Genomic DNA, 11,325 nt, shown 5'->3' with positions numbered 1-11,325 from the left:
TTCCTCTCACCCCCACTAATCTGAAACTCTTAAATGCATCTAACCCTGCTTCTCCTTCTTACCACAGTTACAATGGAAAGAGAATCCTTCCTCCCCTCAAGGGCAAGCCATCCACTTGGGTTCTCACCTCTATGCCTCCCTTTCTCAAGAACTGCCTTCAGTTTGTACCTTACCTGTCATCATCACCCCTTCCTTCCCTCTTGGATCACTTCCATCAGTACAAAGACATGGTTTAATTTCTTCCACCTTAAAAAAAAATACCTCCATCCTTTGGGGTAAGATGAAATAGTTTGCAACAGGACAGAGCTACAGCCAAGCCATAGCAAATCTGGATAAAAATAAAAATTGTATTTCCCAAAGCATTAGGGAGCTATGGAGCAACCAGGACCAGAGGAACTAAAATTCTGGAGAAGGGGAGACTTCTCAGAGGTGAGCATCTGCAAATGCTTTTCCCTTCTGGTCATTTGATGATTCTGGGTCCAGGCTAGAGGGTGAAATAAGGCTGGGTCACAGGGCTGGTGTAGAGTGACAAAACTGGAGGCTTGGGGGGCCACAAACGTCCAGCCAGATTCCACTCGAGACGAAACAAAGCAGGACCCTATGGTTCTTACCCCCCATGTCCTCCATCTGCCTTTTGTCTGTAGAGAAACGTTAGTCAAAGAATAAGTTTAATCAGAGAAGTGAGAAAATGCAGAAACAAAGGAAAACAGTCAAATGAGACCAAATAATAATAGTTTAGTCATTAAGCAAAGTCAAGGACTTTATTTCCTCCTCAAGGGCTACAGATAATATTCTGAGCCATATCCTTTGAGCTGTCTTATAGATACCAAAGCCACCTCCAGGTGGAAGGAGTTAACTACATGATGACCAGACTGTAGCCGTGACATAAGCTGCCACAATTCCGAGAACTGGCCTCAAGGAAATGGGAACAAACCGACCCTGAAACTGAAGATTAACTGTACTTAAAACAATCAAGATGATGCTGGTCAGACCACCGATGACCAATTTCAAGATGACTGTCAGAGCTGACTGTGCTGTTTCTGCATGTAGCCCCCTCCCTCCGCCTATAAAAGCTCTTGCCCGCTGATTGGGGGGAGGGGTAGTCAGCCTTTGGACACGAGTCCGCCCTTCCTCTCCCAGCTGCCAGCCTCTGAAATAAAGCAAACTTTCCTTTCCACCAACCTTGCCTCTTTATTGGCTTCAGAGCAGTGAGCAGCTGGACCTGTGTTTGGTAACAGAGATACGTGTTGAATTATGAAGCTGTGTGACGTAAGAGGCTGCAAAACTAAGCTGAAGACCTCTGAAAACAGACTAGAATTCTCTGGAGTCTCTTGAAAAGACAAAGGCTCACCAGGGGTTGGAGTGAGGACAACCTGGTAAGAGCTGAAAGTACGGGAGGGAGCAATGAACTGACATCAACCATCAGGCATCTGTGACTGCATTTTTCCTGAGGACACTGGCTGATTCTGATGCATTTGGCCAAAGTGGAGACTTGAGGGACCTCATACTTAGACCAGTGCCCTCTCCCCAAAGGGCTTTTAGAATAGAAGCGGCTCAGGGCAGGAGGCTGAAGAGCAAAGCCAAGCCCCGAAAGACAGAACAGAATCTCCTGCGGTCTCTTTGTGCTGAGACAAAGCCCTACCAGGCTCTTGACTGAGAGCCACACTATAGAAATAGGGTGAACTTGAGGGAGGTAGACTGATGCTCACTGGAACTGGAACTGGACCTTGATTCAATTCTGTTCTTATCAGAAGTAAGCTGTTCGGTATCTCACTCTATCTGCCCAGCAGAGGAAACAGTTAACTCCATCTGGGGGAAGACAATACTATCTAGAACTTTTCCGGGATTTTATTCCCACTATTTGGTATTCACTTAAAAATGACTCCCAAAGAAAAAACATGTAATTGAAAACCAAGTGAAAAAGCAGACTATAGAAGCAGACCCACTAGTAACCCAGAAGTATCAGAAAAGAACTTTAAAATCACTGAGGAGTATGTTTAAGGATACAGAAAGAATGATGGACAAAATGGTTCAAAAGATAGAGATTATCAGAGAAGTTTCAAATCTATATAAAAAAGCATCAAATGAACATTTTGGACCTGATAAATATAATATTTGCAGTTAAGAAATCAACTTATTGGTTTAAGAGCTGATTAGACACAGCAAATGTCAAGATTAATAATGAACTGTAAAATAAGCCGATAGGAGACATCAAAATTGAAGCTCAGAGAGGAAAAATGTTTAAGCCTCAAATAAAGCAGAACAGGGCATAGGAGGCATGGTACCCAATTTATAAGGTGTAGCAAAGTGTAATTGGAAGCACAGAAGAAGAGAGAGAGAATGAGAGGAATAACTGAAGCTATAATGACTGGGAATTTCCCAAAATATTAAAAAAATAGAGTTAAGTGAATTTTTGGATGTAGGGACAATATACATAAATCAGTTGCTTTTTGCTATACCGGCAGCAAACAAATATAACACAGAGTTTAAAATAACACCACTTAAAATAGCATTAGTCAAATACTTAAGAACAAGTTTAATAAAAATAGAGAAAAATTAAAGACAACCTAAGATATGGAGGGGAGGGACACACACTATCCTGAGATTGTAAGGTCCAATATGGTGTGGATGTCAATTCTCTTCAAACAGACCTATAGATACAACACAGTCCCAATCAGAATCCTAGCAGGCTTTCTGGAGGAGAGGGATGGTAATAAACTGATTCTAAAATTCATATGGAATTGCAAAGGTTAGAGAATAGCTGAATTAGGGTTCTACAGAGATATAGGACCAACAGGGCATGTGTGTATATGTACATATATGTATATAGAAAGAGATTTATTATAAGGAAATGGCTTACATGAATATGGATGTTGGCAAGTCCAGTATCTGCAGTGTGGGCTGTCGGGCTGGAGACCCAGGAGAGCTAAAGGTGCACAACCTGGAGAGGCAGGAGAACCAATGATACAGATGAAGTCCAAAGACAGTCTGCTGGAGAATTCCTCCTTGCCTGGGGAGGCCAGCCTTTTCAGTCTATTCAGGTCTTCAGCTGATTGGACGAGGCCCACCCACAATGTGGAGAGCAATCTGCTTTACTCAAAGTTCACCGATTTAAATGTTACTCTTATCCCAAAACACTGTCTAAGGTGACACATAAAATTAACCATCACAATATCCAGGCAATCTAGACGGAGAATAAAGCTAGGAGATTTATACTACAAGATATCCATACCTATTTTAAGGCTATAGTAATTAACAATGTGCTATTGACACAAGGATAAAAAAAAAAGAATGGAATAGAAAAGAAAGTCCAGAAACAGACCCGTACATATATGTTCCAGATTTATGACAGAAGTGATAATACAATACAGGAGAGAAGGGATAGTCTTTTTAATAAATGGGATTAAGTTAATTTGATATTAACACGGAAAAAGATACTCTAGATTTTCTCACACAAAGATAAATTGCATCTAAATATAAAAAGTAAAACAATAAAACCTTTAGAAGAAAACAGACTATATCTTCAATGCCTTGGAATAGACAAAACTTCCCCAAACGCTCATTATTCAGTTCCATTCAGTCAAGTTTCTTTTATAATCCTGCCAATTTAATACTGTTGATAGTTTGAAACAAGCAGAGCTGGAACTTGGATGTTTTTGCCTGTAATACTGCCTGAACCATCTCCATCCAGTCCATTTCTAGGAATCCCTGATTACTGAGTCACTTTTTTGTTTTATCATTAGTTCAAACGTTTATCAAGTGTGTACTTATGCCATTTCCTTTCCCAAACACTGTCATTGCTCCTGATCAACTTGATCAAAATCAACTAGTTGGATTGGCATCCTTGCAATGAAGCATCAGCATCCACCTCCCCACACATACCACTACCATATTCTCATCCTTCCTCTCATGATGAGCCTGCATCCTCAGCACTGGCTAATCCTCATTATTCTCTGACCTCCAAATACATCCTGAATGTCCCCTCTCCATGTCTTTATTCATGCTGGTGAACAACCCCATCTGTGCCATGCTGTTTCCAGGCTATCCGCCTCCAGTGTCCTGCCTGCCTTGGCCAATTTGGGCTCAGTACATGGGAGGAGATGAGCAGAATATGCAGAGATCTTGTTGACCAAGACCCAGCCTTCCAAGTCCTGCTCAGTGCCCATCTGCGGTCTAGAATCTTCCCCTTGGCTGAGTGCCCCAGCACCAGGACACCTGGACTTAAGGTTTGTGAAGGGCGCTCTCTGCTGGAGGAGGATAGCATCGGGTCCAGGCATGACTACACTGTCTGTTTTTTTTTTTTTAACATCTTTATTGGAGTATAATTGCTTTACAATGGTGTGTTAGTTTCTGCTTTATAACAAAGTGAATCAGTTATACATATACCTATGTTCCCATATCTCTTCCCGCTTGCATCTCCCTCCCTCCCACCCTCCCTATCCCACCCCTCTAGGTGGTCACAAAGCACGGAGCTGATATCCCCGTGCGATGCACTAGCTATCTATTTTACGTTTGGTAGTGTATATATGTCCATGCCACTCTCTCACTTTGTCACAGCTTACCCTTCTCCCTCCCCATATCCTCAAGCACAGCAAAGGAAACCATAAACAAGACCAAAAGACAACCCTCAGAATTGGAGAAAATATTTGCAAATGAAGCAACTGACAAAGAATTAATCTCCAAAATTTACAAGCAGCTCATGCAGCTCAATAAGAAAAACAACAAACAACCCAATCCAAAAATGGGCAGAAGACCTAAATAGACATTTCTCCAAAGAAGACATACAGATGGCCAAGAAGCGCATGAAAACCTGCTCAACATCACTAATCATTAGAGAAATGCAAATCAAAACTACAATGAGATATCATCTCACACCAGTCAGAATGGCCATCATCAAAAAATCTACAAACAATAAATGCTGAAGAGGGTGTGGAGAAAAGGGAACCCTCTTGCACTGTTGGTGGGGATGTAAATTGATACAGCCACTATGGAGAACAGTATGGAGGTTCCTTAAAAAACTACAGATAGAACTACCATACGACCCAGCAATCCCACTACTGGGCATATACCCTGAGAAAACCATAATTCAAAAAGAGTCATGTACCAAAATGTTCATTGCAGCTCTATTTACAATAGCCAGGACATGGAAGCAACCTAAGTGTCCATCAACAGATGAATGGATAAAGAAGATGTGGTACATATATGCAATGGAATATCACTCAGCCATAAAAAAAACGAAATTGAGTTATTTGTAGTGAGGTGGATGGACCCAGAGTGTGTCATACAGAGTGAAGTAAGTCAGCAAGAGAAAAACAAATACCGTATGCTAACACATATAAACGGAATCTAAGGGGAAAAAAAAAAAGGTCATGAAGAACCTAAGGGTAAGACGGGAATAAAGACACAGACCTGCTAGAGACTACACTGTCTTCACAAGGCTCTGCCCGGAGCTATCCTGGAGAGATCAAAGGGCTTCCCAAAGACTTTGGTGATACCCACCCCGGAGAGTGAATCCTTCAGATTGCAGGTACCAAAGATGGACACTTGACCAGGAAACATTGCTGTATCTCAGACATGATATGGGCCTGCTGAAGGACAATGTTCCACATTTCTGTTCTCATAGCCCGCCAGTGATCTTCCTTCCATGCAGGTCCAAGGGGCCCGGGATGGAGCACATGGCATGAGAAGGGAGATCAGTGAAGCACTTCTGTTCATTTTCAGTGGCGTGAGGTGGGGATGACAGTCTCTAGCTCATGGAGTTGTTGGGAGACGTAGATGAGAGAACACATGTACAGTGCCTCATGTGGCACAGATGCTCTGCACGTATTGACCAATTCTGCCCCCACCCCACAGACAGCCACATACCTGCTCATCTTGGAGTGAGGTTGAGAATACTCGTACATATCTGTGATATGGAGTGATAAATACTAGTTGCATTCGTGTTACAAAGGGTGGACTGATGGATTTTGCTCAGGAAGGGGACGAGTCTGGGAGCATAGCTAGTACCTGGCATTTTGCGAGGACTCACTGTGTGCTAGAGGCACTGCTCTTTACACACCATCTCATTTCATCCTCAGAGTAACCCAGTGGGGTTGGTGCTTATAGCAGACAGGCTCTGGGGAACCCCCTTGAGCCCTGACTCCTGATATCCACATCCTTGTATAATCCGTCACCCTCCTGAGTGTGGGCAGGACCTGCTCCTCACCAATAGAATATGGTAACAGATGTATGTGATTCCATGTATGTGATCGTGTTATTCAAGACCATAATGCCCCTCGTCTCCTACGGCCACTCCAATCCCACGATAGAAGGAAAAACACCAGGGAAGGAGGAGGAATTGCTGTGAAAAGAGGCTCTGCCTCTACAGAAGCTGCACAGTGAGTTCCTCAGAGGCAGGCATGCTATGTGCCACTTACATCAGCCTGCCCAGAGGAACAGCGTCATCTCATTGCTCATTCTCAGATGAATAAGAATCACACTTGTGGTTTTCAACAAGAAAATGACCATATTCACGTTGCATTCATCAGAAGCCCAGGGTGCTTACCACATGGGCCTGCCTCTTGTGTCTGTGGCCTCCTGGCAAAGCAGAGCTAATAAGATGACCAGGCCAAGCGGGTGCTCCGGACCCCATGGTCAAGGATAGGGTGTGCAAGATGGCCACACACCCTCCCTCCTGTGGCCTGGTTTCCCTCACACTTTCTACGATCCCGATTGCAGATGCCCCTGGGGCACTGGCTCATTTTCTGTGGAGAGGGAGCCTGATTTGCCCAGGAGGTTCCTTGGCCAGCTCTCTCCAGGGGCAAGAATCCACTGAGCTCACTACCCCAAGGGTTCGCGATTGGGGTCCTGCTGAAGGAATGGCCACGGGAAGATGCCCTGGAGGAAGGTCCGGGCAGTCCCTGCCAGCTCAGAATCTGGAGCTCGGAGGTTTGCATAAGGACTGGCAAGAGCAGAGGATGCCAGCGATAGGCTGCGGAGGCATCAGCGGAAGCAGGGGAGCGTTGATCTTAAGGAACCAAACTGCCTCTGCGCAGCGGCCTGGGGTGTCTCTGTACCTGGGGAGCTTCTCATCCGCCGGCCCCTGAGGCTCCTGACTCCGGTCCGCGCACCTCCGGGCAGGTGGGCCCAGGTCCTCCGACTCCTGCTCTGCGGCCCCGCCCCTGCCTGCCCCCAGAGGCAGAGGGCTCCTCCCCGCTCTGGCTCTGCCCCTTATTCAATCCCCTCGCACCCTCACACCTGGGCTCGCTGGTCCCTGCTGCCCCTGACAAGGCTCACGGGCCCCGCCCCCAGGATCCCCGGCCCCACCCCACTCGGGAGCCAGTCCAGTTAAGGAGGCTGAACACCTGGGAGGTTCCATGTGTGCCTCGAGGCCTGCGCTGGGCACAGCCTTGCAATGGAAGCAGAAGCTTCTCCGCCCCTTGGGTCGCCCCCATGCTGCCTGTGGTTCCGGAGGCCGGGCATCTATGAGGATGAGAATGGAAGGACCTGGGTGACTGTGGCCTTGCGGATCAGTCCCTCCCACAGAGCTTGGGGCAGGGGCTCCCCTGGCAGCACGGTGAGTCGTGGGACATGAGGGGAGGCAGCGGAAGGGTGGTACATGGACTTTAGCCCGTGGGGGTCCTGCATATTATGCAATGAGGATGCAGTTCTCACTGGCGCTGGAAAACTCGGCCTGTGTGGGTTTGAGCGTGCTGACCAGGAGCCCCTGCCTGGAGGGGCCACAGGCAGAGCTTATCTACAGGAGATGATGCAGTCCTCCGTGGGGAGGCTGAGAGAGAGGTAGCTCAGGGCCTAGTGTTGCCCCTAGTGCATGCTGAAAAGGCTTCACACATCCGGCGGCTATTCAGGTGGGCTCTGCGGGATGAGTAGGAGTTCTCCAGGATCAGAAAGGAGACAGGACAAGCACAAGCAAAAGCATTGCAACCTAGAGCAGCAGGTGGGCCAACAGTATAAAATTTACCTTGGCTTCAGGCTCCTCACCTGCAAAATGGGAATAATCTACCTCTGTGGAGGTCACAGACACAGCTCACCATCTGAATGGCCTGGGTGAGCATTTGAGAGGTAACACATTCTAGAATTCCACCTTGGAAACTGATTCAGGAGCCTTGGGTGGAGTCTAAGACCCTTTATGTTTTAAAAGCTCCCCGGGTGATAAGGATGATCACTCAGATTGGAAACAGCTGCCCTAAACTGGGGGTTTGGATCACAGCCCATCTTTGAGGGACAAAATATAAATACTTCAGGGTAATATGGTAAATACTTATCCAGGTATTAAATAAACAATTCACGGTCATTTTAAACAATGTAACACATTTCCTAGCTATCTTCAAATAGGTAATCCAGAAAATTTTTTGTTGAGAACACTGAGTCTTTTCCACCCAATAAAGCATGCAGAAAATTCTGGACAAAATAGTAAGTTTTCAAAAAGCATACAACAGTGTTCAATGGGGAAAGAATGGATTCTTCAAATAACTTAGCCATGAGTGGGGGAGGGGAACCTGGAGGCTGAGCATTGCTTTCACAATTTGAAATGATTATTTCTGAATAGTAGATCTGGGTTTTCACATGCAGTCTTAGGATAGGAGATGGCTTTCTGAGCATGATCGAATGCAAGGGTCAGCAAACTTTCTGTAAAGAGTCTGATAGTAAAACTTTTCAGCTTTGCAGATGGTAAAGACTCCATAGCAACTACTCAACTCTGCCCTCTAGTGCAAATGCAGCCCAAGACAGCACACACAGGAAGAAGTGTTTGTTCATTTGCAATAAAGCTTTATTTACAAAAGCAGGTGGTGGGCCAGGTTGGGTCCATACTGTGCTGACGCCTGATCTAAAGACAGAATCCAAAGGGAAAGAGATTTTGCCACATAATTAAAAATATCCCTCTTGCAAAACCAGCTCATAAAGTTAGGACAACAAACTGAGAAAAATAACTTGCAACATGTATGACTGATAAAGGGCTAGATCCTTAGCTCGGAAAAACGTTCAGCACAAAGACAAATACTCTAATAGAAAACTCTGTAAAGATCTTCCCATTTAGTTGCAAAACACATGGAGCTTTGATTATAGTCGTCTGGTGACTTTCCCTCATTTTTATACCTTTCTGGATTGGCTGATTTTTTTTTTTTCTTTTAATGTTCACAACAAGTAGTGATGGCCATGATCAAAACTACAAAATATTTTTAAGGGAAAACCCATCACTCCCAGATCCTGAGGTCTATGGATATCTTATTTTTATTTATTTATTATTTTAGATCTCTTATTTTTAGAAAGAGAATTTTTAAAACTATGGAAGTGGCCAAGACAGAGGGCCAAAAGAGTAATCAGTGTAGGCCCAATGTTACGGACAGGCTGGAAACAGAGGCTAACTTTTCAGGGTGTGGTGGGGTAAGTGGGATGCAGGTCAGTGGGAGGATGGTACAGAGGAGGCCTGGAGAGAACTAGTCCAAGGAAAACCCCCAAGTGATGGTGCCAAGGCTCTGGGTGTGGGATTCTAAAAGTATGCCCATCGACCTCTGGTCTGGGCAGCCCACCAGCCGGGCCAGGGGATCCAGGACCCTGGTTGTGTGTGTGCAGCTCAACCATCCCTGATGTGCCCCCTCCTCTCTGGTCCCTCCCTTCAGCATGAAATCAGCGTCACAGTCCACATGTGGCAGATGCCAGTGCACCCCCAGACGCCCAGGTCCCCCAGCCATCTGCTCGTGTTCGGGCTGCCCCCCAAGTGGGAGCTCTACCCCGGGCGAAGGTACCAAGCAACGGATTTGAGACTCTGGGAAATAGTGGACCATGGCCAGGCAAGTGCATGGTGGCCCAGGTGAGGGGGATGGGCATTAAGTAGTGACCGTAGGTGTGCAAAGTGGGGCAAAGGATGGGAGGGATCCCTTCCCTGGGCCCCTAAATCCACAAACCCGGGTTCCCATCTGCTTCATTTGGATAGAAGAGCGTGTCCCAGGGGCTCTGATCACTGCTCCCCCGTTCTGCAGATCAACTCCATGGAGCAGCTGATCCTAAAACGTCTGCCAAGTGGGAGCCGCTGACGGGGCTGCTGTGTCAGGCCTGGAGGCTCGCAATGCGGACAGCGGACACTAGCAAGGAGGACGCCCCTCTTTACAGGAAGGCAATGCTGGTCACCTTGCCCTCAGGCTGCTCCCTGAGTTTTTCTTACATAGCCACCCGTTTACACCCGCTCCCAACCCCAGTGGATGTGATTTCCACTGTGGACAGACCCCTAGTATGTTCACAAAACACTGAATAATGGTCATCATTTAACTCTGAAAAGAATTCTCTGAGGTGTACATATTAACATCCCGTGTTACAGATGAGAAAACAGGCTCTGAGGGCTGGAATGATTTCCCTGAAACCACAGAGCCTGGAAATAGCCGTGATCAAGCTTGGATCCAATGAACGTGGATCTCTAGGTCCGGCCGTGGCACTGGGGCGCCACAAGTCCAGTCGATGGCAGTGGCCTTCAGGGACCCTGCGTCGACCCACAGAACCTTCTTCCTGAGACTGGCAGCAGCTCGAACTGCACTGAGGGCCCGGAGTGGGGCTTTTGCCCTCCTACCCCTGGTCCTGCTCTGACGGGCCACCGCCCGGCTCTTCTGAGGTTCCCTGACTGTCACCTTTTGTCTCCTCCCAAGCCCTGCTGGCCCTGTGATATTTATGCACTTGCTCTTTGGTTTGCACACCTACCAGGGCCTCCTTGGGGGGGCGGAGGCAGCGGGCCCCCTGTCCACTCTGCATTTCCCGTTTCCCTCCATCTGCGCTCAGGGTGACCTGCCATGGCTTCTCTTCCCCCTTTGTGTCCCTCACGCCGATCTTCCAGGTGCCACTCCCCCAAACACCTCCCCTCCATGCCCACCAGACCCAGTGCCCAGCCAGAGCCCCGAGCCTCCAGTGCAGCCTAAAATTGGAAACTTGCCCTCGGCCATGCTTGGCCTCAGGCAGGGAGTGGCTTGAAGAGCGCCAGGTCTGGACTTGACACTCAGATGCGCCCTGAATGTCACTTTTGCTGACACTTTGCCGGGAGTAGATCAAGTGCTGGGCAGGCTGTTAGCTCCTGAGCCTCAGTTAGCCCATCTGCGCAAGGGGCATGTGGAGCGACGGATTTGGCCTGTGGTTCTCCCGCCCCATCAGTCCCAGGAAGTGATGCTGGTCCCTGAAGGTCGCCTCCCAGTGCTGGGTAATTAAACGTCATTGCTCGTTCTTCAGCCTTTGTGCGGAATCGGAGCTTAGCTTAAACTGGTTCCTAGTGTAGAAACGCGGCAGCTGACACTGAAGGTAGAACTGTAGTTATCCCTTTAGTATTTTTCCAAGCAGGGAAGGAAG

At 47.2% G+C, this 11,325-nt stretch overlaps 1 protein-coding gene across 1 annotated transcript; it reads left to right on the top strand.

Annotated features, from left to right (window-relative positions):
- The first annotated feature begins 7,393 nt into the window (after positions 1-7,393).
- TCL1B (TCL1 family AKT coactivator B) lies at positions 7,394-10,034 on the top strand. Its single transcript, XM_067720930.1, has 3 exons — positions 7,394-7,555; positions 9,621-9,791; positions 9,981-10,034. The coding sequence occupies exons 1-3, from the start codon at positions 7,394-7,396 to the stop codon at positions 10,032-10,034; spliced, it is 387 nt and encodes a 128-aa protein (XP_067577031.1).
- Positions 10,035-11,325: the final 1,291 nt, after the last annotated feature.

This window comes from Pseudorca crassidens, chromosome 1, assembly GCF_039906515.1.
Source record: "Pseudorca crassidens isolate mPseCra1 chromosome 1, mPseCra1.hap1, whole genome shotgun sequence".
Classification (NCBI taxonomy): Eukaryota; Metazoa; Chordata; class Mammalia; order Artiodactyla; family Delphinidae; genus Pseudorca; species Pseudorca crassidens.
The sequence above is the reverse complement of the archived record's forward strand: the minus strand, read 5'-3'. Positions and strand labels throughout refer to the sequence as shown.

What these genes read in the sequence shown, in the direction of transcription:
- TCL1B (XM_067720930.1), top strand. Translation starts at nt 7,394, where the DNA reads ATGGAAGCAGAAGCTTCTCCGCCCCTTGGGTCGCCCCCATGCTGCCTG. An exon ending in GGGGCTCCCCTGGCAGCACG is followed by an intron (nt 7,556 to 9,620) that starts GTGAGTCGTGGG and finishes CCCTCCCTTCAG; the next exon opens with CATGAAATCAGCGTCACAGT. An exon ending in AAATAGTGGACCATGGCCAG is followed by an intron (nt 9,792 to 9,980) that starts GCAAGTGCATGG and finishes CCCGTTCTGCAG; the next exon opens with ATCAACTCCATGGAGCAGCT.